Here is a 27,599-nt window from a genome sequence, read left to right as displayed (position 1 = left end):
AAATACTGCACAAAACAGATTAGAAATTTCACACATTGTATTTATTGGAAGACACAAAAGCAGAGTATCTGGATCAAAACTAGCATGTGGCGATCTTAAAGGTAAGACTAGCTCATTTCTTCCACGAGTGGAAAGTGGAGTTTTCAGGTCTTCAGGTAAATAAGACTCTACGTGGCCAAATAAGCCCACAGTTCTGGTTGTACATTAGTCCCCTGCCTTCTCATCCCCAGTTCTCATGGGGACCCCTGTCTGCTCTGATCTGTAAGAATATTAATAGCGTCCTGTTTCCACAGCAGTTACATTGCTGCAAGGAGAAGGGGGGGTACCCAGTGAAGTCCTATAGACACGAAATTGTAAGAAATGTCCATCCATAAATATTCACTACTTTGTTTTTTTCCCCCTTTTTTGGGGCTGTGCCATGCGGGATCTTAGTGCTCTGATCAGGGATCGAACCTGGGCCCCCTGCAGCAGATGCACAGTTTCAACCACTGTACTGCCAGGAAAGTTCCTTACCCTTCTTAATTACATAAAACATTCTAGAGGACTTGCATGAGTTCTTATAATGAATGATAAAGATAAAATTAAGATCTTATAATATGGTCAACTAATATTTCTTAAGGGAGCCAAGAACATATAATGAGGAAGGGGTTGTCTCAACAAAAGGTGTTAGGAAAACTGAATACAGTAGAAAAATGAAATGAACCCCTTATCTTACACCACACACAAAAAGTAACTCGAAGGGGCTCAGACTTAAACCTAAGACCTGAAACTATCAAATTCCTAGGAGAAAAATATAAGGAGGAAGCCTCTCAACATTGCTCTTGGCAATGATTTTAGGATATGACACCAAAAGCAGAAAGAGGAAAAAAAAAATTAACACGTGGGGCTACATCACATTTAAACGTTTCTGCGCTGCCAAATGGACAATCAGCACAACAAAAAGGCAGCCTGCAGAATGGGAGAAAGAGCTGCACAACCATGGAGAGATCTCCCCCACTTTTGGTTTTAAGCCACTTTGCTTTTTCAAAAGGCCTACATTAGTACCTGATATTCCTAGCTGAAAGGAATCAAGTTTTTCATTTTTATGGAAAAAGATAAAAAGCAGAGACAGTGTTCAGTATTTGTTTTGCAGCAAGACGTCCTAGGGGCAGCGTCACCTCAAGAGCAAGACTGGCGTTACCAGGCTCCTCCCCCAGGAGCTACACTCTAGCACCTCGGCACCCCACTCTATGGTCCTCACTGTCTCTGAGCATCTGTGCTTTATCCCCATCCATCTGGACATTTTACGAGCAACATGTGTCCCCAGGTAACTGCTTCTTCCCTTTGCTCCATTGGGGCTTTCAGAAGGTTTCACAGGAAAGCTCTGCTTTCAGAGAGTGGGGGAAATCTGTATCAGATAAGGGGTTAACACCCCAAAGTATATAAAGAACTGACATAATTCAATGAAGAAAAAAACAAACAGTCCAATTTTAAAACAGGCAGAGAAACCAAATAGACATTTTTCCAATGAAGACGTTCAAATGACCAACAGGTACATGAGAGGTGCTCAGCGTCACTAATTGTTGCTGTTTGTTGTTGCTGAGGCGCCAAGTTGTGACGGACTCCTCTGCGACCCCGTGGACTGTGGCCCACCTCTGTCTTCTGGCCACAGGATTTCCTAGGCAAGAATACTGGGAGTGGGTTGCTATTTCCTTCTCCAGAGGATTTTCCTAACCCAGGGTTGAACCTACACCTTCTGCATGGCAGGTGGGTTCTTCACCACTGAGCCCTGTCAGAGAAATGCAAATCAAAACCACCCACAATGAGAGAATCCCCTTGTCAGTCCAGGGGTTGGGATTCAGGACTTGGCGCTTTCACCGCCAGGGCCTGGGTTCAATCCCTGATCAGTGAACTAAGACCCTACAAGCCAGTGGCACAGCCAAAAAAAAAAAAAAATCAAAACAAACAAACCCACAATGAGACAATGAGATAAACTCACATCTGTACGAATGGCTATTATCAAGACGACGACAGGTTGCAAGTTGAGTACTGGCAAAGCTGTGGGGAAAAGGCAACCCATGTGCACGACTGGTGGGACTGTAAACTGGTTCAGTCACTATGGAGGACGACATCGAGGTTTCTCAAAAAATTAAAAATGAAACTACCATATGATCCAGCAGTCCCACCTCTGGGTATATATCCAAAGGAAATGAAAACAAACTATCAAAGAGAGATATGCACACCCACCGTTTCCTGCAGCATTATTCACCGCAGCCAAGACAGGGAAACAATGGAAGACGTGAGACACACACACTCATGTACACACAGACTGGAGGGGAGAGTCTGCTTTATCTGTTTCTCACTTTGGTTCTTTCCTTTGATGACGGGGAAGGCACGGCACAAGATGCACCGACGTGAAGAACTAGCTGAGCTGAGGAGAGAGCGGGGGCAAGAGCCCCAGAGCTGCCCCCCAAGCCCCCGAGGCTCTGTCTGGGGACACAGGGTGGGAGGTGGTACGAGCAGGGCGCTTCCTGGACTCGGCACCTCCAGCGCGGCACCCGTGGAGAATCCTCAGGGAAGTTAATAAACAGAAGCAGATCGAGGTCATGGGTTGAGCAGCTCAGATCCCACCACCAAAGCCTCCTCCAGGAGGGAAAGCAGACCATGCAGCCAGCCGGGGTCCCCACGGACAGATGGACAGCAGGACGCTGACTGCAGCACAGAGGCCCTGGTGAGGGCACCCTTAGCACAGACTCCGCAACAACTTATGAAGAGACAAAGAGTTAAAGAGCAAATGGGTAACATCTGATAAAACAACTACAGGGTCTCTTGCTCCAGAACTAAGACAGCTTAGTGCTCAGCGCCCTGACACCAGGAGGTCAACATGGCCACTGCACAGGCTCAGCTGAGAAATCTGTTTTCACTTCCCAGGTTTGCTTACTGACTGCACGGCTCACATCCATGAGACAGGGTCCCAAAAGCCCATAAACAGTGGGAATTTTCCACAGCATACACAAAGGAATATCCAATAGGAAGACAAAAACAAAACAAAATCCCCCAGGACTTCCATGGTGGTCCAGTGGCTAAGACTCAGTGCTATCAATGCAGGGTGCCCGGGTTCGATCCCTGGTCAGAGAACTATATCCCACATGCTGCCAACTAAGACTCCCTGCATGCCACAGTTAAGACCTGGTGCGGCCAAATAAATTAAAAAAAGAAAAAAATTCCCCTAAGACGCTGTGTGGACAGATGGACAAAGCCCCCTTCCCCCGACCGAGGGAAGCCTTTCACTGGTCTGAACACAAGAGCTGCCCGGAAGGCTGTAGGGACAGCAGCCCATCAGTCAGCGTGTCACTCACACCCCAGGACAACAGGGGAGTTCCAGAATGGCAGCTTCCAAACTCTTCTTCTGGGTGACTGCCATCTCTTAACACTTCTGCTTTTACAGAGGAAAAAACCTCTTTTGCACAGAGCTCAAGGCTTTGCTGAATAATGAAGTCAAGTTCAAGGCTGAGCACACAGCCCAGCCAAGTTCAACCCCCAACAGAGAACAGCTCCCGATAAGGCCAAGTGACGTGCACGTCACTGCTGAGGAAAGAAAAGAATCTGATCCTACCTGTTTCGGGGCACACACCTGTGCTACAGGTCACTTTGTTTCCAAAGTGAGTATTAATGCTTTATGGTTTATAATGTTTATCTCAAACATGGACCATAAAACCGTAGTCTGCTCTACCCCTATTTATCCGAGGGGAAGCTTCTTAGCAAAACATCAGGGGCCGTGTATGATTTTATAAATGGCAACCTAATTAAAAAACAAAAACTAAATGACTATTACCATAAACATCCAAAAAACACGTTCTAACATCTTAGGCATCATAGAAGTTCAGTAAATATTTGCTGAATCAGTGAACAGATGAATAAGGAAAATCAACCTACCTTTACACTCACTAGAGTTGAGCTACACAAACCTAACAATACGATGTCCTATTTACTTGTTCTGCATGGCATTTTCCATGATTCTGATATTAACTGTTCTCTGTTCTAACCTATGAAATACTATATTCTACAACTTAAACATATAAAATTTTAACTACAAGTAGCACATTTGTAGGCTGGAGTCTTTTCTCCTCAGTAAAAACTATTTTTGACCCAGAAAACAAACAAACCAAAAAACCCCAAAGAGAAACCCCAAAATAAATAAAAACAGATCAACACCTGTGCACATGGACACTTGGCTTTACTTTTCCCCCTTACTAAAACGTAGGCCATTTCTAAGGCCTAAATCCCTGTCAACCGATTGGCTAATGATTTCTCTGCCAGAAATAACAGAGCCTTTGGCTCGCTCAGTGGCCAGCTCCGCTGGATGCCTAGCTGTCCGTTCAGAAGATGCTCTGGAACGTGAGCTTAAACGCCCAGGAGACGTTACTTCTCCTCAGTCATTTATAGAAAGAAACGTTTGGGCCACAAACAAAGGACTTATCGGTGATAATATTTACAGACTTTTTCACGTTGAAACCAGAACACAGTTTCCTGTGGGGACGGTACCGATCCACTTGCACGGAGGATGTGAGGCAAACAGCCCTACGGGGGTCGCGTGCAGACAGGACGGAGCTGCAGGCGGCCTCGCTGCCCTCACAGGCCAGCTCCTCCCAGGAGAAACGCAATGAAGGCCCAGGTGGTAATGACGCTGCAGACTCTGCAAGACAAGGACCCGGGTCAGCAGCCTGGCCCGCGCGGAGGCCCCGGCTGCACCCAGCGGGTGAGGCTGGCGCGGGCTCCGCCCCCTCTCCCTTCCCACCTCCGCTTGCCCGGATGGCATGTTCTTTCTGTGTGCCTCCGGAGCCCACGTTTTCTCGAGGCTGGACCAGCCCTGGGACGCAGAGGGCATCTTCCCTGGTGGCTTACGTTGGAGGAGGAGAGGTAAATGGACTGCTGAGCAGCCAAGAGTTTTTGCTCTCTCCAGAATTTTCAGCATTTATTTTAATGGGATTTTGTATGAAGATTTCATTTAAATTTAGTTGTCACCAAAATATCTTGCCTGTTTTGCTAGTTTCTTTGCCTATTATCGAAACATTTGCTCAGGCTTCCATCTCTGCAGGTTATTTTCCCATGGTTATATTATTTAACGTTTCTCAAATTTCATATATGTAGATGCTCAAAAGGAACATCTACAAATATGATATCTTAATCATATGACATCTACAAAAAAAGACATCTCACTTCAAAACAAGAAAAGTTTAATTTATAAGCAGACAACAAGTAGTATTAATGCATACACAAGCCACAGCTAATAGTTTCTTGGGATTATAACATAAAGAACTTACTTATATGCCAACGGTGTGGCTTGCACAGAGAAGGGAATGGCAACCCATGGCAGTATTCTTGCCTGGAAAATTCCACGGGCAGAAGAGCCTGGAAGGCTACAGTCTATGGGGTTGCAAGAGTCGGACACGACTGAGCGACTCCACCACCACCATGCGGTTGACATAGAAGGAGTTTTTATGCCAACTAGACAACGATGACGACGTGGTTTTCAGTGGATCTGGCCCCTAACGGGAATCCGAAACCTTTGAAGCTCAGTCAAGAGCAGTCCCATCTTCCCAGTTGCTCAGGCGCCAGACCCTGGATTTAAACTTGACCGTGCTCCTGTCTGTCGGCTCCCAGCTCCACCACCCCCATCACCCCTCTGTCACCGAGGGGCACAAGCTGCAATGGAACCGTGTGTCCAGGTGGCCTGGCTTCCTGACGACTCCTGCCCTGTGTCCCCCAGTGTCTTAGTGAGGAGCGATGCGCCACTGCTCTGCCAGGACTATCGATGGAGACCCAGCTTCGCCCAGTCCTCACCCAGCGCCCTCCGCTCCATTGGGACCTGCCAGCCTCTGCGGCCTCGCCTCCTGCCCCTTCTGTCCTGTCTCAGTGGCTTCTCGCTGCCCCTCGACAACACTAGGAGGCCCCACTTGAGGGCCCCCCTCTCCACCACCCCCTCTGCTTGGACGGATGCCGGTCCCTCCACTGTCCGTGTGCTTGGCTCACTCCCTTCCCCTCCTGGCCAGTCTTCGACAAGGGCCCCCATCTTCCCCTTCAAAGAGCAACCTCCCCTCAGGCCACCGCTCTTGCCTCCTGACCCTGCTCATTTCTCTTTCATCACCTACCAGACCATGCAATTCACCTGTTCATTGTCTGCTGCTGCTGCTGCTGCTGCTACTGCTAAGTCACTTCAGTCGTGTCCGACTCTGTGTGACCCCACAGATGGCAGCCCACCAGGTTCCTCTGTCCCTGGGATTGTCCAGGCAGGAATACTGGAATGGGTTGACACTTCCTTCTCCAATGCACGCATGCATACTAAGTCGCTTCAGTCGTGTCCGACTCTGTGCGACCCCATGGACAGCAGCCCACCAGGCTCCTCCGTCCACAGGATTCTCTAGGCAAGAATACTGGAGTGGGTTGCCACTGCATTGCAGATGCTCGAGTAATAATCTGCTATTCCCTACAGGAGAGGCTTCCTTAGTGGCTCAGATGGTAAAGCATCTGCCTGCAATGCAGGAGACCTGGGTTTGACCCTTGGGTTGGGAAAATCCCCTGGAGAAGGAAATGGCAACCCACTCCAGTCCCCTTGCCTGGAAAATCCTATGGATGGAGGAGCCTGGTGGGCTACAGTCCATGGGGGTCGCAAAGAGGTCCACAGTGCTCTACGGGTCTATGGGTCTACGACCCCTTTACAACACACTCCAGCCAGCAAGCCGTGTCGACTCGCCCCGCTCGGGGACCACCAGCCCCGCGAGGCAGGCTCCGTGCCGGCCACTTACTGCAGCAGGCAGTTGATGTCCGGGGAGTGTCTCCAGTAGCGGTACAGGGAGATCCGCAGTGTCGGGTGGCACCTGTACTCCTTCAGGATGCTCCGCGTGCTGCCAAGGGAAGGGCACAGTCAGGGACGCGGGGGCCTGGCCTGCTCCCGGGGGCGGGGCGGGCCGAGAGCCCAGGCACCTACTCCTTGAACTTATTGGTCATGAGCAGGAACTGGCTCCGCGTGAGCCTCCTGACGTCAAATTTGCAGAGGTTCTGAAACTCGCGGTAGACCTGCTGCTCGCTGACCCCAGGCCACTTCCTGACGGTGAGGATGAGGATGGGGGGGCGGATGCTAGGGGAGTCTGGGCCCGCAAAGTTCTAGAAGACAGGGAGGGGAAGCAGAAGAGATTTCCCACAGCTCCTATGGACGGACCACCCACCCAGCTTGTTCTAGAAGGCAGGGAGGAGAAGAGATTTCCCACAGCTCCTACGGACTGACCACCCACCCAGCTTGAACATCCTGAAAGAGAAACTAGGAAAGGCCCTGTTTGCCAGGGGTGGTGGTGGTGGGAGAGAAAGAAGGAACAAGCGAGGTCACCTTGCTTCTGGCATGGAAGCACGAGAAAGAAAATAACAGGCTCAGTGTGAGCACCCTTCTCGACTCTGAGTCTGGCTCCTGTCAGAAGCCCTAGAGAGCCCAGAGGAGCATGCTGCATCCTAGCACGAGCCTGTCCCCCTCCCCTACAAAGGGCAGAGTGAAGTCTACTTACGATTTTGGGCACCCCGGCTCGGATAAGATTCACCTGGTTCACGTAGGGAGCCAGCACGTCCAGGTAGAGCGGGAAGCTGGGCTCGGGGATGGGAACAGCGCTGCGAGGGCGGAAAACGCCGTGGTGCTCAGCCTACGGGCGCCGTGCCCGGCCCTCGGCCGAAGCTGGGGCCTGGGGACAGCGGGACTGTGCTGCCCGACACCACCCTCCTACCCCTCCTTGCAAGCTCTAGGGCTCCTGTTGCTGGATGTCCCCCTCACAACCAGCGAGCTCTCAGCATAGCCCCAGCCCAGGGGGAGCGTCCAGGGGTCACCATCTGCTGGCAACACTTCGGTGAACACCTCTGGGCTGATGAGCACCAGCCACAGGTCAGAGAATGAGAGGAAGGTCCCTTCTGTCGCCCCTCGAGAGGGCATCACCCCCCACTTTGTCCAAAGGACCGTCCCTCCCCCCACGGCCTGGTTCTGTCACCAGCCCCCGCCACACGTCCGAGAAAGTAGGAGCCATGGGGTCAGGAGGGCCTGGGCTGCCGCGGAACCCCTCTACACCAAGGAGGGTGGTTAGGTGGTGAGGAGTAAAAGAAATGAAGGAGGCAAGGCCCAGATACCAGGGCACCAAAAGGCTCCACTGCTCCCCGCTGTCAGGGTGCAGGGAAGACAGAGATGGGGGCAGGGAGGGGGTGGATTTCTTAAGCTATCAACATCTCACAAGTTACAAGCTTCACACCGGCGTGTCACAGGCTATTTCTATGTACAGTGCATGCGTGCTTAGTCGCTTCAGTCATGTCCAGCTCTCTGCGACCCTATGGACCATGGCACGCCAGGTTCCTCTGCCCATGGGATTCTCCAGGTGAGAATATTGGAGTGGGTTGCCAGTATGGTACCCTCTGCCAAAATGGACAAGTGCAGGCAATACCCAGATGAACAGGGTACAGTCTGAAAACTTTTAGGTCAGCCCCAGAGAACACAACTTTGTTTGGCTCCTGCCCCGGGCATGCTGTATCCTACCGGGCACACGTGTGCGGCAAGGGTGGTGCTGCTGAGCGTGAGGCACACGTGCAGCTGGTGCCCACGAGCAGGGCCCTGCAGGGAGGCTGAGGCCCTGAGAATGCACGGCTCCGATTCCAGTCTGGGGTTTTAAGAACCTCCCCTGCAGGTGCCTTAGTCCAAGTCCCTGCCCTCTCCCCCAGCCCGACTGTGAACCCGGCACGGATTATCTGTCCCCCGGATCAGCTCTGTTTTCTCAGCTCACTGTGATTCACACGGTATGAGGAAACAGGAGGGTAACAGATGGAGCGGGCACACGGCACTGGGACCCGAGCCTCACCCACGGCCTGGCCTGACAGGGACTTTTCCCAAGGCTGGGACAAGAGGCAGGAGGGCAGGGACCAGCCCAGGGGTCAGGGGGGAAGGCCACCCATGGAGGCGAGCTGCCCGCTGCTCATGAACATGTTGTTTACACAACACGCATCCTCCTCCTCTGGGAGAGCGTGGGCGCCCCGCGGCCCTGGCTCACCCCCGACCACGGACCGGTCACAGGATGAGAGCGACACTCACCTGTGTACCTTCCACAGGAGCAGGTGCGCCACTTTCAACAGAACTGGAAGAGAAGAAGCTAGCAACGTGACAGACACCAAGGCACACCCGCCCACCTTATCGTGATACGCAAACTCAGGCTTTACTTCCAAGGGGCCGCCCACCTGGAAGTAAATGGGGCGGGGGGTGCCCAGGGACAGTGGGGGATTATTGCAAAGAAGACGCAAGCCACCCCCAACTTTGGAAGGGGGCGGTGGCGCTCACCTGACCCACACAGGAAGGCGTCGTATGCCGCTTCGTGGGGGTACTTGGTCTCCACTGCAGGGTTTCCCCAGAAGCACGAGGACAGCCATTAGAACGCAGCCTGGGAGAGGGCACGCCCCCAGGTCCCCCAGGTACGCACCCACGTCGGCCATGCACACACAACACACCCACGGCTATTCCTCCAGAGACCATGACCCTTGTCCCAGCTTCATGCCACCCTGACCTAGTCCCCCTCACACACATGGTGGCAAGAGGACCCATGGAAGCAGGAAGCAGAGGACTTCCCAACAGACTCATGGCCCCTGGGACTGCTCCTTTTGAGGGAGGGGTTACAACATGGACAGGGTGCTGGAGAAGCCCCACCTGGCCCCCCCACACCTCCACGTGGGGACTGGCCTGAGCGCCAGCACCTCAAAGCCACGCTGACCACGTGGGAGCCCGGCCCAGGGGACCTACCGTACTTCTCACACCTGCTGGCGTGAATGATCACCGGCCCAGAGTTCTTGGTGGGGTTCAAGTCACTAGGAGAGAAGAAAGGTAAAGAACGTTCGCTGAAAACGGTCCCTCTGTTTGCCCTTCACCCTCTCGAGTTAACCAAAAGTGCCCTCCGTACTGGGACTAGGGGGCGAAGTTGGGAAAGAACCTGCCTGTGGTTGCAGGAGACACAAGAAACGGGGGTTCAGTCCCTGGGTTGGGAAGATCCCCTGGAGAAAGAAATGGCAACCCACTCCAGTATTCTTGCCTGGAGAATTCCATGGACGGAGGAACCTGGTGGGCTATAGTCCATGGGGTCATAATGAGTCAGACGTGACTGTGCACATGTGTGTACAGACACACAGACACAGTGTGCGATTTAAAAAGGACTCTTTTTAAATCACAACAAACTGTGCTTCTAATAGAATGTAAAATTTAAGCAGACAAAAACCAGGGATCTAGGCATGGGCAGATGGGTCTCAGTAACCCGGCAACAGGACAGAGGAAAGAACAGCAATGTGAGAAGCTCCACCTGCATCTTTCTGAGCATCTACCAGACGTGTGACCCCAGGAAGGCGCCAGGACCAACTCCGGGCCGGCTCTGCCCTCGGGGCCTTACTGTCCAGCGCACCCGAGGAATGCAGTGCCCACGGTGCTGGTCTTCCAGGAAGCCTTGAGCCCAGGAAATCAGTGGGGCTGAGTGGACAGCGGGTGGCACCAGGTGTTGGGGCCGACAGAAGAGCAGGCGGAGACACGACGCAAAGGGCGAGCCCCGACCTGTGACGCCGAAACCTGAATGTGGCCGCAGCCCGCGGTGAAAGCAGGGGCTCGGGAAAGAGCTCGGGTGATGCATGGGGGCGTCAAGAACCACAGAAGAGAAACAGGATCCAGTCGAATTCACGTTGTAGAAGATCACTCCAGTGGTGATCACTCAGCACAAGAAATAAAGTAGGTCAGGGACAACCAGCTACCAGGTAGGAGCTCCCGACACCACAGGAATAAAAGGTAAAAGCCTGAGTGAAAGCAATGACTCTTGAGGATGCCGAAAAAGGAACAGAGTGTAGGACGTTCGGGGAGTAAAACTCACAGGACTAGACTAGAAGATACAGGAAGTCCGGCTCTGGGATGCGTTCCAGGGCTCGGTCCTGGCACGTGGGTGAACGAGGGCAGCCCTCAACAGGGAAATCTTCCCTTCATTTGATTCCCAACAGAATCTACTGGCGCCTCCCTATCCACTTACTAGCTGTGACGCCGCTTCCTCATCTGTTAAGCGGCATGTGCCTGGGCCGCAAGGTGGCCGTGGATCTGCCCGGCAGGGGACGTCCCGCTAAATGTCGACGACACGCAGGGCACACCCCAGCTCCCCTCCCACGTGCGAGCTCGTGTAACCCTCAGGGCCAGCGTGGGTGTTCTGTGCAATGACCCCCTCTCTTCAGGTGGTAACACTGAGGCATGCAGAGGTTAAGCCGTTCTCAAGCTCACGCACAAAGCCAGCGAGCCGCAAAGCTGGGGTTTAAGCCCAAGAGGTCTAGATTCAGCGCCCGCACAGATGCTGTCAGCCCGGCGCTGGGGCGGCAGAAGTTGCTGCAGCAACTCAACAGCAGCAGGCTTGACGGATGGACAGGGGGGCAGGGGGGCCGAGAAGGTGCCTGCAGGCCTCCTGGGGCAGGAACCACCAAGGACAGCAAGCAGGAGTCTGGAGCCCCGGTGGGACAGAAGCGGTTGCTGAGGCTGACGAGGTAGACTCAGTCACCCAGGGGCATGGTCAGGAGGAAGAAGAGAGCTGCGGAGGGGCCCTCAAGAGTGGAGGGACCACAGGGGAGCACGCAGAAGAGAGAGGAAAACCCTCACCATAAAATAAGAGATCCAGGAGAGGGCTCAACTGAAGGGAAGCGGGAGGGGTGCCCACTGCGTCAGATGCCAGCGAGGGGTTCCCCTTACCCGCCCCCCCCCCACCCCTGCCACGCCCTGGTCCAAACGCCTCTGTGCATCCTCCCACCAGATGGGGAAACAGAGTGCTGTGGAGAGAAGACAACTGGCCTCAGGGCACCAGGGCGGAGGCGGGGCCTCTGAACAGACTTGCTGTAACAAGAAGGACAAGGACCGCGGTGGAGGGGTGGGGACCAAGGAGAGCATCATGCTTTCTGAGCTAGAAGAAGGGATGCTGAAGCCGAGGGACAGACAGAGGGAGGGGCTGGGACTTTGCAGGCGGTGAGGGTGAGGAGGGCGGGGGACGGGGGTGAGGAGGGAAGGGGTGGGGGCCCAGGAGGGAGGGGGAGGGGCCGATGAGGGAAGGGGCGAGGTAAGGAGGGGGGGGGTGGTGGAGGGGTGTCACGGAGGGCGAGGCGAGGAGGGAAGGGGTGGGGCCAGGAGGGCGGGCAGGCCGTGGGAGGACAGCCCTTCCTGCCCTGCAGGACACTGGAGGGGATCCGATGTGACGGGAGAGAGGGTGCTGAAGGTGACAACACCGCAGACGCGTCTGCAGGCGAGGAGGGGACGCTGAAAGATTCCCGCCTCTGGCTTCACAAGGACCAGGAGGTCCGTGTGAGAAAGGAAAAAAAGATGAAGCATAAGAGGCCAGAGGACACTGTCACATCGCAAGTAAGTGATGCTGTGAGTAGAGGAAAGAGCACCTCCTGGAAACTCGTAAGAGGCCACTGGGGACCGGGCCAGGCACTCATGGGCGTGGCTGGACGACGGTGACCAACAGAGACAGCTTCTTCCCTAAGAGGTCCCACCTGCAACTGCCCCCAGCCACCCTCCACGCCCCAAACCTAGGCAGAGTATTAAAAAGCAGAGACATTACTTGGCCGACAAAGGTCCGTCTAGTCAACTATGGCTTTTCCAGTAGTCATGTACGGATGTGAGAGCTGGATCATAAAGAAAGCTGGGTGCTGAAGAATTAATGCTTTTGAGTTGTGGTGTTGGAGAAGACTCTTGAGAATCCCTTGGACTGCTAGGAGATCCAACCTGTCCATCCTAAAGGAAATCAGTCCTGAATGTTCATTGGAAGGACTGATGCTGAAGCTGAAGCTCCAATACTTTGGCCACCTGATGCAAAGAACCAACTCACTGGAAAAGACCCTGATGCTGGGAAAGATTGAGGGCAGGAGGAGAAGGGGATGATAGAGGATGAGATGGTTGGATGGCATCACTGACTCAATGGACTTGGGCTGAGCAAGCTCCGGGAGCTGGTGAAGGATGGGGAAAGACACCAGCTGGGGAGGGAGGAGCCGGCAGAGCAGACCCCAGCCTCCTCCTTGCAGACAACACGTTCCCACCGGCACATGTCCGCGGTATGGCCAGGCATGAGGGAAAACTGGACTGCTATTCCCGTGGGAAGATCAGGAACTTGACCAGGTACCAGGTTCATTCAGTAGCTCAGAAGTTTAATGTGCACCTACTGTGCCTCGCACTGTTTAGGCCCAAAGGAAAGAGTGCAAAGGAAGAATAAAACCTGTTCCCATGGAGCTTATCACTCCAACAATCAAACAGATCACAAGAGAAATAAAACCCTGGCCAAACAGAAAGCACCATGGTTCATGGGGTCGCAAAGAGTCAGACACAACTGAGCAAATGAACTGAAATCAAACAGCTCTAAGTCCCCTCCCAGGCCCCCTCCCCTCTAGAACAGGGTTCCTCAGCTCAGCACCAGTGACATCTGGGACTGGAGAATTCTTTGTGTTGAAGGTTCTCCTGTGCATCCTGGCCTCTGCTCACGAGGTGCCAGGAGCTCCCTGAGCTGAAACAACCGAAATGTCTCGGTGCTGCCAAAGGTGCCCTAGGGAACAAAACTGGCCCAGCTGGGAACCCCTGCTCTCTAAGCACCCCCCGAAAACAGCCTCCTTACCTGTTCAGGACTTCATAAACTTCTGAGAGATTTGAAACCCTTGGGAAATTGAGTTCCTGTAATTATGGAAAACAAATGAGGGAGAGTAAGACATTTGAGGTTTTGTTTCCTCTCTGCTTAATGGACTTCCCAGGTGGCTGGCTCAGTGGTAGAGTCCGCCTACAGTGCGGGAAACGAGGGTTCAGTCCCTGGTTTGGGAAGACCCCCTGAAGGAGGATATGGCTACCCACACTCCAGTATTCTTGCATGGAGAATCCCATGGACAGGAGGGGCTGGTGGGCTCCAGTCCACAAGGTTACAAAGAGTTGAGCACGACTGAGCATGCGAGCACCTCGGGTATTACCAAGTGGCCATTAAAAGACCTTGAAAACTCCAGGTCCTCTTCACGCACACCTGGTCCTTATTCCTTAACTGTGAATGACAGAGTACCTAGTGTACTTGGTTGGGACCCGATAACCCAGCCTAGAAAAAAACTGCCACATACATATATACAATGGAATATTACTCAGCTATAAAAAAAGAAATGCATGAGTCAGTTCTAATGAGGTAGATGAATCTACATCTACTCCACTCTGCATAGAGTGGAGTCAGCCAGCAAGAGAAAGACAAATACTGTATATTAGCACATACATGTGGAATCTAGAAGGATGGTACTGATGAACATATGTGCAGGGCAGCAAAGGAGATGCAGACTGAGAAAACAGCTGGTGCACAGTGTGGGAAGGAGAGGGCACAAGGGAGAGTAGCGTGGAAACATATATATTACCGTATGTAAAACAGATAGCCAGTGGGAATTTGCTGTGGACCCAGGGGGCTCAACCCAGTGCCCTCTGACAACCTAGAGGAGTGAGATGGGGTAAGAGGTGGAAAGGAGACTCAAGAGGAGGAGACATATGTATACCTGTGGCTGATTTATGTTGATGTATGGCAGATACCAACATAATATTGTAAAGCAATTGTCCTCCAGTAAAAAAAAACAAACACTGCCACAAACAACTCATACCATCTTCCCTCAAAGACAAGTGTTTAAGGACTCCCTGGCATCAAACTGTGGCCAGGGACTCATATGGTCGCTGGGCAGTCTAAGGACCTGCCAGGTCACCAAGTCCTAGAGTTCACCTTATCTTCACTCCCTCAGATCAGCCCCCACGTCCTCCCCACTTTGCCCTATGACTCAGTTACGTAGAGACGGGCAGCATCACAGCACACCGTCAGAGCTGCAAATATAGGTACGAGCAGTAAGTGTGTCCCTGGGCAAAGACGTACCAAGTAACCCAGTCCCAGTTCTGTGGCGTCAGCTTAAGGCTTTATTTAGAACACTCAGTTTAACTTTTAAGCAGGATCTTAACTAGCTGGGTGCTTCTCTTCTCCATGGGCAGTGCACAACCCCAGCTGCACCACAGAAGTCACCTGGCAGCTGGAGAAATGCCGCTCCCAGCCCCTCTACACCAGAGGAGCTAAAGGTGTGGCCCAGGTATCAATATTCACCTTCTCAGGTGATTTTGTTATCTGAGTTGAAATTCCTTGACCCGAATGCTCTGTAAAATTTTTCAAGCGGGGTCCCTGCCCCCCAACCCTGACAACTTTTAAGCACATTGAAACACACACAAGGTATCTACCAAGCTCTAGAATAAGTTGTTCTGTTGACCCATCTAAATAAGCCCATGAACTAGACAGCAATAAGTCAAAGCATGAGAACTCGAAGGAGGGAAAGAAAAAAAGACCACATATAAGCCAATATGACTCACAGGTAGTCAAATTAAAAAACCAATACTGGCTATAAAATATGAGAAAAGGGTTCACGAAACAATTTCTGAAAAGAGTGAGAAAGCTAAATGTTCCTGGGACTAATGAAGTGTTCCTTTCCCAAAGGAGTTTAATTACCTTCCAGATATCCTTTGTCACATTCTTGGTGTCAATGAGAACAGGAAATAGGTTGTGGATATTCAGCTTAAACTCATCGTAGCTTTCTGAAGGGAAAGACCCAGGTAGTCAGAAGTGAGTTCACGGTAAAAATGGGAAGAAATTCTCCAATCTAGCTTGTCACCAACACTGGTTACTAAAGCAAATAAAACAAAACAGGAATTGAAAACATCCTTGCTCCTCATCATTAAGGATTTCTGAATCTTAAACCAACCTGACATTACCCTTTATTACAGCAGAAGTCGAACAGTTTTCCATTAAATTCAGACTATTGTCTATAACCAACCTTAGTTAATGCAGTTTGCAAAGTTGTAGTCAATGGTAAAAGGGAGAAAGAGATTACTGAAAAGGCAAATGTGAAATCTGTAAATAACTGTTCAGAGAAAAATCCAGTAAGTTAAAAATTGTAAGTGCCTTGATAAAAATCACCTATAATTTGCATATTTGTCAAAATTATACCACATACCTTTTAAAGAGGCTCACTGCAAAACCAACAAACCAAAATCTCTCTGCTCACCCTCTCCTCATTTACCTCCCATTTCCTATTCCCTGACGGCAGTGATCTTCAATTTTTTCCTTTGGTGTGTACTCCCACCACTTCTAAACAAAGCTTATGCTGCTCAGTGGTCTCCCAGTTTGGGGCATTAACTCTGGACCCCCACAAGGTGAGAGGATCGCCTGCCCCGCCCTGGGCCACTCACCACCCCCAGCACCTGCACAGCTCTCTCCATGGGGCCAGCCGGTCGCCTCCAGGGGCCTTTCTGCCATAGCTTTTGTTTCAGCAATTTCTTTGTTTGCCTGTCTGCTTAGTTTGGGGGAAGTGATTATTTGACACTTAATTCTTCCCCAAATCTCTCAAGATGCTCAAACTGAGGTGTTTTATTAATTCATTTCCTAGAAAAATCTCAGGGAAACTGTTCACCCCTTTCCAGCTATGCTAGTGTTTTCTAATGCCTTGACCACCTGATGCAAAGAGCCGACTCACTGGAAAAGACCTTGATGCTGGGAAAGACTGAGGGCAGGAGAAGGGGGTGACAGAGGATAAGACGGTTGGATGGCATCATTGACTCAATGAACATGAGCTTGAACAAACTCTGGGAGACAGTGGAGGACAGGCAAGCCTGGTGTACCACAGCCCATGGAGGTGCAGAGAGTGGGATATGACTGAGCGACTGAACAGCAGAATAGTGTTCTCTGAGCAGTGTTAGTTCATTTAATCCCCAATTCTGATACTATGATCATCCCCATTTTACAGATAAGGAAACAGAACAGCTACATTAAAGTAACTTGCTCAGGATCATGTGTAACAAGGGATGGAATGAGGATTCAAGCACGACTCTTGAATGCATGCTGTTAACACTCCATCACACTGCAGTGTGTCCAACAGCATCCGTCATGGAAAAGACTGGGACAGCCATTAGACAGTACCGTATGGCCACTGAAATGATTTCAAGTTAAGGACATAAATAAATGCTTTGGGTGAGTGGAAAAAAAGCCAAACGGAATAAAATACACTGTGTGGTCAAATATGTAAAAGCCAAAACAAAGGAAAAAGCAAATTAAGATTATGTGTGTGTGTGCGACCGACTCTTTGCGACCCTATGGACTACAGCCCACCAGGGTCCTCTGTCAATGGCATTCTCTAGGCAAGAATACTGGAGTGGGTTGCCATTTCCTCCTCCAGGGGATCTTCCCAACCCAGGGATGAAGCCCAGGTCTCTTACATCTCCTGCATTGGCTGGCAGGCACTTTACCAATGCGACACCCGGGAAGCCCATGGAAAAGTCAAAACAGAAGAAAAAGCAAAAAGTGTAAGAATTACAGCCGTGATTAAAGGCAAGTTTGTTTTTCCTGCACATCTCTGATTTCACTAAGTTTTACAGTGAGACTGAACAACTTCTGTAATGCGGGGGTGGGGGGTGGGGAGTATCAATCAAATATAAGTTTTTCTCCCTGAGAAAGTCACCTGCTGCTGCTGCTAAGTCGCTTCAGTTGTGCCCGACTCTGTGCGACCCCATAGATGGCAGCCCACCAGGCTCCCCCGTCCCTGGGATTCTCCAGGTAAGAACATTGGAGTGGGTTGCCATTTCCTTCTCCAGTGCATGAAAGTGAAAAGTGAAAGTGAAGTCACTCAGTCGTGTCTGACTCAGCGACCCCATGGACTGCAGCCTTCCAGGCTCCTCTGTCCATGGGATTTTCCAGGCAAGAGTACTGGAGTGGGTTGACATTGCCTTCTCCGAGAAAGTCACCTAGTTCCAGGAAAACAGTAACAGGCACAGATGCGCCGGACCTCTCTGGAAACCCGATGCCTGTAGGGGCTGCTCAGGAGCACAAAGCCGGGCCCACCCCCCTGCCCGATGGCAAGCTGAGTCAGAGGAAGGAGAAGGATGGGTCGGCCCTACCTGGGAGAGGTCTGAAGAACTTCTCATGGAGATGCAGCAGATCCATCATCATGTTATGTCCCACTAAGGGCTACTTGGAGGAAATCGACAGGTGAGAGAAATGAAATTTTAAAAATAAAACAAACGCTGTAGACTAACTGCTGTCTCTGCCAAAGAGTGTAGCTTTAGAACCCACTGCATTCTGATGACATGGTAATTCCATCCCCACACGCAATCCACTCCCGTGAAAGGCAGCTGGACTGCTCAAATGCTAGAAAGGCAAACCAGTGGGTCAGAGGGACTTGAGGCCCCAGCCACACTGGGATCTAAGCTGTGAAGCAGACACACGCGGTCCCCAAGCAGTTTTAAGTCAATTTGTATTGAAATGCCTGTGTGCACGAAAGGAGCAAGGGAATGGTAATATTTCACAGGGACAGTCTTTCCCCAAATTAGTCTATCATGACTTTGTAAAACAAGGTTAGATCCACAAAGTTAGTTAACAAAAAGAAACCACTCATTTTAAGGAATCTGAGTTTACTGTTGAAGGACTCATTTGTCTCTACAGTCAGATACAAAACACTGCAAAAAGACCAAGGAAAGAGAATTCTCTCCCTACCTTCCGGGCTTTCACCAGCATCTGGAAAAACACAGAAAAGCCCCTTGCAGAGAGAAGAATCTTCTCCTTCCAGCAGCTCTCTCGATCACAGGAGGTGGTCTCAAGATACCAGCGGTGCTGCGTACTCACCTTCTTCACGATCACCTGAGCGCAAGAGGAGGAGACAAGCTCCCGAATCCTGGGAATGCTCCCAGGCCCCACCGCTGGTGCAGGGGTTTAGGCTCTGCAGTGGCAGGTGGGATCTTGCCGGACCAGGAATCAAACCCATGTCTCCTGCGATGGCAGGTGGACCCTTTACCACTGAGCCACCAGGCAGACGCCCCAAGGCCTCTCTGGGGTTCCCAGGTGGCGCTGGTGGTAAAGAACTCGCCTGCCAATGCAGGAGACGTAAGAGACACAGGTTCCATCCCCATTTTCCATGGGTCGGGAAAATCCCCTGGAGGAGGAAATGGCAACCCACTCCAGTATTCCTGCCTGGAGAATCCCAAGGACAGAGGAGCCTGGCCTACAGTCCATGTGGTCGCAAAGAGTCGGACATGACTGAAGGGACTTAGCATGGAGCATCCCGGGAATGGGGCCAAAGAAGTGGTCCCTCATGTCAAACGGGAAGGAGTGGGGGGAAGAAGCCTTTCACAGAGGCCCGATTTGGCCAAATGAGACAGAAATGATGGGGGCTGGCCCCTCCAGGTGGGAACTCACCCCTTGGTCTCTCAGCACCGTCCAGATGTCAGGGAGGGCCTTCCTCAGTACGAGCTGGACCTCGAAGGCCTGGAAGCCTGCAGCAAGGAAACAAGGCTTGCACGGAATCACCAGAGATGCTGGCAGGGCAGCTCACCCTCCCCTCAGGAGAAGCCTCGCAGGCAGCAGCAGCAGAGAGATGGAGGAAGCACGTGGGAAGACAGCTCTTCGCTGTCCCCAGGCCGAGTGACGGGGGCGGCCCGGCATGAACCAGGGCAGCTTTCTCTGAGTCTCTGATCTCAGGGCCACTCTCAAACGGAGGACCCCAAAGAGCCTTTGTGTGTGTGGGTTACAGGTCTTGATGTCCACCATGTCAGAAATTAAAACCATACACATGACACTAAAAACTGTAAGGTTTGAAAAATAATAAACCCATTACACTTTTGCCTATGATTGTGTGACGCCACGCACTGGTTATCTGGAGAATGTTGTTTTCCTGATTATACACACCACCTTCCACATGCTCACATATCATGAGATGCCATCAAGACACACTCGTACATGTGGCCACTGATCTCATCAGAAAGTCTCATAAAGCTGTCGAGCTAACCGTGAGAGATGAAATCTCAAATTTCAGTTTCTGACTGAAAGCTCAAATCTCATCTCTACTAAACACTAGGGGTTAGTCTTCCTGAAGACAAGGCTTACTTTTTTCACTTGAGAAGGTGACTGAAAATACCCACATCAAAACAACCAGTCAGTTCCTTCAAGTGAAAATTATATTCCTTTGGGGAATTCCCTGGCAGTCCAGTGATTAGGGTTCCTTGCTTTCACTGCCAAAGGTTTAAGGTTCAATTCCTGCTCAGGTGACTAAGATCCCACAAGCCTCACAGCATGGCCAAGAAAAAAAAAAATTACTTTCCTTAAAAAAAAAATTAAAAAAAAATAGAAGGCAGCTAACTCAGCTCTCAACACAAAATCCTGCCCAAGTGCTTTTCCTTGAGGTAACCACTGTACTGCAGGAAGCAGCAGCCACATTTCACGCACATTTATTTCTTCCATACTTCTATTGATGCACAGAACGTTGTAAAAGACGAGCAATGAAATGTTGAAATTTAATAAAACTAAGAATTATTATTTCACTCACAAGGTTCTTCAGTCAGAATTTTTTTAAACTGGAAGTGGCAACAAAGAACATGAGTGCTGTGCGGCCAGATGCTCCCACGCCACCTGTGCGGAGGCGCCAGGGGCATCACTCACAGGGGCTGCGGGACCGCCAGTGCAGATGGCACAAGGACAGCAGCAAGCAGCAGCCAAACCATGTTTTCAGAACCATTCTGACCTCATGGACCCCATGGAAAGGGTCTCAGCAACCCCTGGGGTCCAATGACCAAGGCTGAGAACTGCTAATGTAGGGCAGCAACCCCACACTGAACTGTGGGGGAAACATTCAGAGATTAACAGAAATAAAGAAAGAGTCCAAGGGGCACTAAGGATTGGGATGAAAAGGATGGTGCTGAGCGGAACCTGACTTCCTCAACCTTAAAATTAAGAACAGGTGGACAGCCCCCCAACCTCCCACCCGAGGTCAGAGCTCCATCTAATCACAGGGACCACGTGTCTGCTGAGCCGACACCCAGGGTCCACCGGAGGAGAAGGGATGCTCCCCACAGGTGACAGTTCCTGCTCCCAGCTCCCAGGTCGGGGGGCCGCCCCTGCCTACCAGCAATACCAGGGAGGGTCATCCAGTCCCCTTCCTCCGCCAGGTCCAGCCAGCGCGTCACCTCGTCAATCACCACCTTGATCTGGTCTTTGTCCAGAGAGCTGAAAATGGGCACGTGAGACAACACTAATGCGGGAGGGGATTCTGAAGGCGCCCGTTTTCACCCTGTGATCCTGGCAAGAAAACGGACCCCAGAAAGACCATTTCTTTTCCGAGTCTTGTGTTGCAAGAGGAAACCAAACACCTGGCCTCCACCCTCGGGTCTGTCCACAGGGGCACGCCCCCCTCCCGCTGACCGGCCTGTGGGGGGAAGGGGCTGGGAGACAACCAACACTAAGGGAGCCTATCGGGTCCGTCTCCTCAGTGCCCCTCTCAGAGGTGGAAAAGCACCATCTGGTGAAGAATGGAAAAGAAAGGAACTTTGGTAAGTACATCTTTTCCTGTGTTAAATATACAAGAACACTGTGTCACATGGAGAAAAGGAAAGCCTTTTCTCGAACATTTGAACATAACAGAAGATTAAAAATTCAAGTTGCTTTTCCCTTCCAAAGCAGTATTTTTATATAAAACCAAGAACAAGGATAAAATTCCAACGTTACATAATGATTTGGACCAGACAATCATAACATTCCAGAATTAAAAGCTGTCTAATTTAACCCTCTCACCGATAAAGGCAAAGAATCGAAAACCCAAGGAACTTAAAGGATTGGCTCAGAACCGCACAATGCTCAGCAGACCTGGGCCCAGGTGGCGGCTCCTTCCAACGCACAAGGCCACTGAGCAGGCCTGGCCCAAGCCCCACAGCACGACCGGGTTAACATACAACAACAGGCACTGGAGGCCAGAGAGACAAGGCAGAGACCCTGCCCTCGGGGAACACACAGATCAAACTCATGGGGCAACATGACCAAGCTGAGCTACAGGGCCACATGGTCAAGGTTACCTGTGACCTGCCTTGAAAAACCCTAAGGCTCTCACAGGAAGTCCCACAGAGCCATTTTCCCCCTCTAGCACTGGAATGGAGTTCCTGCCTCTTTGAGGACCAAGTTAAGAGTCAGTTCTTTTGCCCCTTCATCCCACGCTATGCAGTGAGAGGTTTCTGATCTCAGGCATAGGAACGGCATACCAGCACTCCGGGCTGTCATGTGTGGCTGAGCCCAGCTTAAGGGGACAGTGTGAGGTTACCACGTCCAGCAAAGCCAGAAACACAGCAGCAACAAAGAAACCTACAGAGCACCCGGAGAAGCGGGCTTTACCTGCGAACTTTCCAGTTCCCAGTCAGAATGTTGTGCTTAATTTTCTTCTCCTGTTCTTCGTTCATATAGGGGATCCCATTTTTGAGAAACTAAAGACAGGGAGAGACCAGGAAACGAGTCAGTGGCATCATCTGTGTGACAGCACAGAAAGAAACCTTTGTCGTCCGCTTGTACGTGGACAAGTCAGAAGGGCGACAGGAAGCGGACTGGGACCAGGTGGACACCCGGCCCCTCAACCCTCTGGGCCCCCTCCTCCCAGGCCATACCTTGTTATAGTCGAAGCCATACTGGTTCAAAAACTGAACACTGGAAGCCTGGAAAGAGAACTCTGAGTCCAAAACCCCAAATGTCGTAGGGAAGAGGAAGAAGTTACATGAATGAGCTACATACCTAGCAACAAAAACAAACAGAAGGAGAAAAAGACAGAAAACACTTAAAATTCTGGCTCATGGAGCAGGCTTCCTAGTGGGCTCCTCCTTCCCCTTGAGAAGTCCAGCTGACCCCTGAACAACATGGGGGTTAGGGGCACCAGCTGTTCTTACAGCCAGACATCTGAGTATACTTTAGAGCCTGCCCTGGGTCCAGCCACAGGCCCTCTGCACCCACAGACCCCACTCTGGGGCGTACAGTACCACAGTGTGTATTTAGTGAGTGTAAGTGGGCTCAGGCAGTTCAAACCCTGTGTTATTCAAGGGTTCGCTGTATTTGAATGCCAGCTGTGTTTCAAGTACTATGACTGGTGCTGGGGGCCAGTGAACAAAGGCACACAGTCTGACCCCCACTGAGAGAGGGGGGTGCCATTCACATCCTTTCTGGCCGCTGGGGCCTGGGAGCTGCGTCCCCCTCATTGTAACACTGCTGACTGCAATCCTGAAGAAACACACAGGAGTGAAGGACGCGTGGCAAGGGGCACTGACGGTCCAGGGGGTGCTGGGAGAGCCCCCAGGGACGGTGCTGCTTTGAGAGACTTGAAGGGCCAGCCGGCGTCTGCAGGGGAGGCAGGGTGGCGGGCCCGGGAGCAGGGAGACTGTGGGGCATCCAGGGCCAAAGGGGTCAGAGCCTGAAGCAGAATTTGAAGGGGGAGCAGGTGGAGAAGAGAAACAGGCGAGAGCCAGGTGTTTCGCCAAAGGTCTTTATACATACTTGTTCGACTCGCCTTCAATACTGGAGAACACAGACAATCCTAGAAGAGTGATGGTGGACAGAATGAATGCCAAGAGAAAAGCTACCGGAAGCTAACTCAAAAAACGTCCTGCACATATCCCCTCTAGCACTGGAATGGGGTTCTTGCCTCTCTGAGTATCAAATCAGGAGTCAGTTCTTTACACCCAAAGTTACTACATAGGCTTTAGGATAAATTCTAAAAAAGAAACAAAGGAAGGAAGAAAGGAATGAAGGGAGGAAGGGAAAGAGTCAAAACATGAGAACCGTCAAACTGTAATTCACACAAATTCCTGAAATAACTGTAAATGGCTGTTCAAACACAGAATATTGACACTTACAGTTTTATTAGTTTTTAGTTTATTAATTTTTATTGCAGTATAGTTGCTTTACAAGACACTTTTATAGTTTTAAAACAAGAGACACTAAAATCTATGAAGATTTACACATTTGAACAATTTTTAAATGTTTGTGTTGTTAAAAAGATCAAAAGTAAAAGACTTTGAAGAAGGGGGAAACAATACGAACGTATTCAAGTGCTGTTTCCCATACTTTCAAAGAGGTCTCACAATTAAACACAATCACAACAGAAAAACAGCAGGACTTCCCTCATGATACAGTGGATAAGAAACTGCAGGCTGATGCAGGGGTCATGGGTTTGGTCCCTGGTCTTGGAAGATTCCACATGCCTCGGGCAACTAAAAGCCCGTGCTCTGCAACAAGAGCATCCTACGCTCCAAAGGATGCACAAAGAGCAGCCCAGGGCACTGCAACTAGAGAAAGCCCTCCCGCACAATGAAGATCCAGCATCCAAAAATAAATAAGAAAACAGCAAAGGACAAATAAATAAGAAAACAGCAGACAGACAGAGAACACACACAGGTGTTACTCATTCACAGGAAAAGCAACAATCAGTAAAATATCTCAGGACCTGTTTTTTTTTTAAACAGTTTTACTGAAATACAGCCATGCTCAATTCATTTATGTATTAACTACAGCTGATTCCTCATTAACAAAGGCAGCACTGAGTTGTTGTAACTTCATATGTAGACCATATGACCCACAAAACCTAAAATATTTACTTTGGTCTTTTACAAGTACACCAAACACATACACTCAGGACTGCACAGTAATATATAAGAGCTAAGACAGTCAATGCAACCTTGTTTCATCACATACAAATGGCAACCAAAGCATTCATCATTAGGAGATAGAGCCAAACCATACACAGAGTTAGGAGTGCTAAACAAATAAATTACCACATGTAAAGTAGACAGCCAGTGGAAATTTGCTGCATGATACAGGGAGCTGAAATCAGGTGCTCCGTGAAAACCTAGAGGGATGGGGTGGGAGATTTAAGACGGAGGGGACATTCGTATACCTATGGCTGATTCATGGTGATGTATGGCAGACACCAATGCAATATTTAAAGTAATTTCCTCCAATTAAAAAAAAAATTTTTTTAACTGAACCGGAAATCTGTATAAGCTGATATAGAAAAAGCTCTATTTGCGGGGGCGGGGGGGGGGGATATGCAGAACAACATATTTATAGTATAATCTTGCTATGTATGATTTTTGCTTAAAGAAAACATACACTTTCCCCTGGAAGATGGTCCAAGTGCCTCAATGTTGATTCCGGCATGGAGATCAAGTTTCTACTTATTCTGAAGAGTTAGGTCTCTCAGGCAAGACATGGCCAAACACCAAACGAGCATGCAAAATGACAGCCAGTGTCTCAGAACGGCGCCAAAGAGGTTTTACCAGTAGGAAACACAGAGACAATAAAAAAAAAGGTTTTTTTCAATAACTCAAAACAAACAGCTGAAGGTTAAACTCACCGATCTGACAGATGGTGAACTGCTGAACACTCTGACGGGTCTTTAGATACCACTCTGATGGCAAGTCAAACAGACTGTGAGAAAAACAGACGTCTCAGTCCAGAGGCAAAGAGATGCTATCAAGGCAGCAGCCTCCACGCTGGGTTAGCAGCTCTCAACCAGGGCAGCGCTTTCCTTGTTACAACAACTAGGGAACCTGCCTTTTGTGGAAAGCCAGCCAGGTCCGCAACCCCCCCCCCCAAAAAGCTGTCCTGCCCAGCTGCTGCCAACAGGGTGCCCGCTACTAAGTAATGCTGGTCAACCAGGGCACAAAAGAGGCTTTCCAGCCCAGCTCTAAGGCAGCTTTAGCTTTACCTGATCTGCTGGGGCCCAGACAGGTTAGAACGAAGGCCCGTGAACTCTATGTCCAGACCTGCAGGGAAGGCAAAAAAAAAAAAAAAAAGAGTCCCCAGGCACAGACCATCGCAAGGCTCTTCATGCTATAAACGCTGCAGGTAGCAAAAGCACTGGCTCACCTTCTTGGCACTCGAGAAGCCAGGTGAGGTCGAGAAAGGAAAACAGGGAGCCAAAGCGAGGATGCCAGGCCACCCCATTCCACCTGGACTACACGGGGACTACGAATGGAACTGCTGACCAACATCCCACTGCCCAAACTTGAGGAGTCCCACTGTCCTTCCGAGGAGCCCTGCTTGAGTCTCCTGTGGCCTGGAGACCACCCGGCTGGGCCTCACCTCTCCCGCCCGGTCTGGCCCGAGAACCATACCCTCCCCAGGAGCGCCGGCCAGCCAGCTCCGGCGCCAAAGCCTGGGATCCCGGGGCCTTACCCACGAAGTCCGCACCCAGGACGAGCTCCTGCAGCAGAGGGAGGCTCTGCTCAAACTCATCGGCGCCTATGTCCATGGCCACGCAGCAGCTCGGCGGAGGGCGCCCAGTGAGTGCGGCCACGCGTCGCCTCGCACTTACACGCAAGCGCCGCGCCGGCGCCTTAAAGGGCTCGCGGAGGTGGGGGGGGGGCGGAGTGAAGAAACGCACAGCCCCCGCGCCCACCAGCCCCGGCAGGCAGCGCACCTGCCTGCCCACAGGTGTTTCATCTTGTATTTATTTGATCCCCTAGGGTTAAGGATCGCTTAGACCCCCGCCCTAGCAATCAAAGGTCGTTTACGCTCCGCAACAATTCCTTTGCAATCCCTATAAGGGGAGAATGTCATTTATGTAGACCTGGAATATTAAGAAGCTTCTGCACATCAAAGCAAACTATTAGCAAGGTGAAAAGACAGCCTTCAGAATGGCAGAAAATAATAGCAAATGAAGCAACCGACAAACAACTAATCTCAAAAATATACAAGCAACTCCTACAGCTCAACTCCAGAAAAATAAACGACCCAATCAAAAAATGGGCCAAAGAACTAAATAGACATTTCTCCAAAGACATACAGATGGCTAACAAACACATGAAAAGATGCTCAACATCACTCATTATCAGAGAAATACAAATCAAAACCACTATGAGGTACCATTTCACACCAGTCAGAATGGCTGCGATCCAAAAGTCTACAAATAATAAATGCTGGACAGGGTGTGGAGAAAAGGGAACCCTCTTACACTATTGGTGGGAATGCAAACTAGTACAGCCACTATGGAGAACAGTGTGGCGATTCCTTAAAACACTGGAAATAGAACTGCCTTATGATCCAGCAATCCCACTGCTGGGCATACACACTGAGGAAACCAGAAGGGAAAGAGACACGTGTACCCCAGTGTTCATCGCAGCACTGTTTATAATTGCCAGGACATGGAAGCAACCTAGATGTCCATCAGCAAATGAATGGATAAGAAAGCTGTGGTACATATACACAATGGAGTATTACTCAGCCATTAAAAAGAATACATTTGAATCAGTTCTAATGAGGTGGATGAAACTGGAGCCTATTATACAGAGTGAAGTAAGCCAGAAGGAAAAACATAAATACAGTATACTAACGCATATATATGGAATTTAGAAAGATGGTAACAATAACCCTGTGTATGAGACAGCAAAAGAGACACTGATGTATAGAACAGTCTTATGGACTCTGTGGGAGAGGGAGAGGGTGCGAAGATTTGGGAGAATGGCATTGAAACATGTAAAATATCATGTAAGAAACGAGTTGCCAGTCCAGGTTCGATGCACGATACTGGATGCTTGGGGCTAGTGCACTGGGACGACCCAGAGGGATGGTATGGGGAGGGAGGAGGGAGGAGGGTTCAGGATGGGGAACACATGTATACCTGTGGCGGATTCATTTTGATATTTGGCAAAACTAATACAATTATGTAAAGTTTAAAAATAAAATTAGAAGAAAAAAAAAAAAGAGGCAATGGTA

General features: G+C 50.5%; 1 protein-coding gene across 5 annotated transcripts; it reads right to left on the bottom strand.

The window, feature by feature from the left end:
• Positions 1-19: 19 nt before the first annotated feature.
• On the bottom strand, positions 20-26,941 carry PNLDC1 (PARN like ribonuclease domain containing exonuclease 1). Of its 5 annotated transcripts, XR_009738621.1 has the most exons (20): positions 26,061-26,938; positions 25,591-25,648; positions 25,237-25,310; positions 23,379-23,418; positions 22,502-22,625; positions 22,236-22,324; positions 20,980-21,080; positions 19,278-19,354; positions 18,579-18,722; positions 17,984-18,053; positions 15,543-15,628; positions 13,659-13,714; positions 9,791-9,855; positions 9,335-9,388; positions 9,092-9,134; positions 7,536-7,635; positions 6,968-7,143; positions 6,786-6,884; positions 1,979-4,675; positions 20-1,657 (listed from the first exon to the last, which is right to left on the bottom strand). XR_009738621.1 is itself a non-coding variant. In XM_061428451.1 (19 exons), the coding sequence occupies exons 1-19, from the start codon at positions 26,134-26,136 to the stop codon at positions 4,612-4,614; spliced, it is 1,596 nt and encodes a 531-aa protein (XP_061284435.1). In that variant the 5' UTR covers positions 26,137-26,938; the 3' UTR covers positions 20-4,611. The 5 variants fall into 5 exon arrangements, 4 of the variants coding, with proteins under 4 accessions (XP_061284435.1, XP_061284436.1, XP_061284434.1 ...); XM_061428451.1 differs by having other exon boundaries at positions 20-4,675; XM_061428452.1 differs by lacking the exon at positions 6,968-7,143 and having other exon boundaries at positions 20-4,675; positions 26,061-26,939.
• Between the last annotated feature and the right edge of the window lie 658 nt (positions 26,942-27,599).

The sequence above is a fragment of the Bos javanicus genome, chromosome 9 (assembly GCF_032452875.1).
Source record: "Bos javanicus breed banteng chromosome 9, ARS-OSU_banteng_1.0, whole genome shotgun sequence".
Lineage (NCBI taxonomy): Eukaryota > Metazoa > Chordata > Mammalia > Artiodactyla > Bovidae > Bos > Bos javanicus.
The sequence above is the reverse complement of the archived record's forward strand: the minus strand, read 5'-3'. Positions and strand labels throughout refer to the sequence as shown.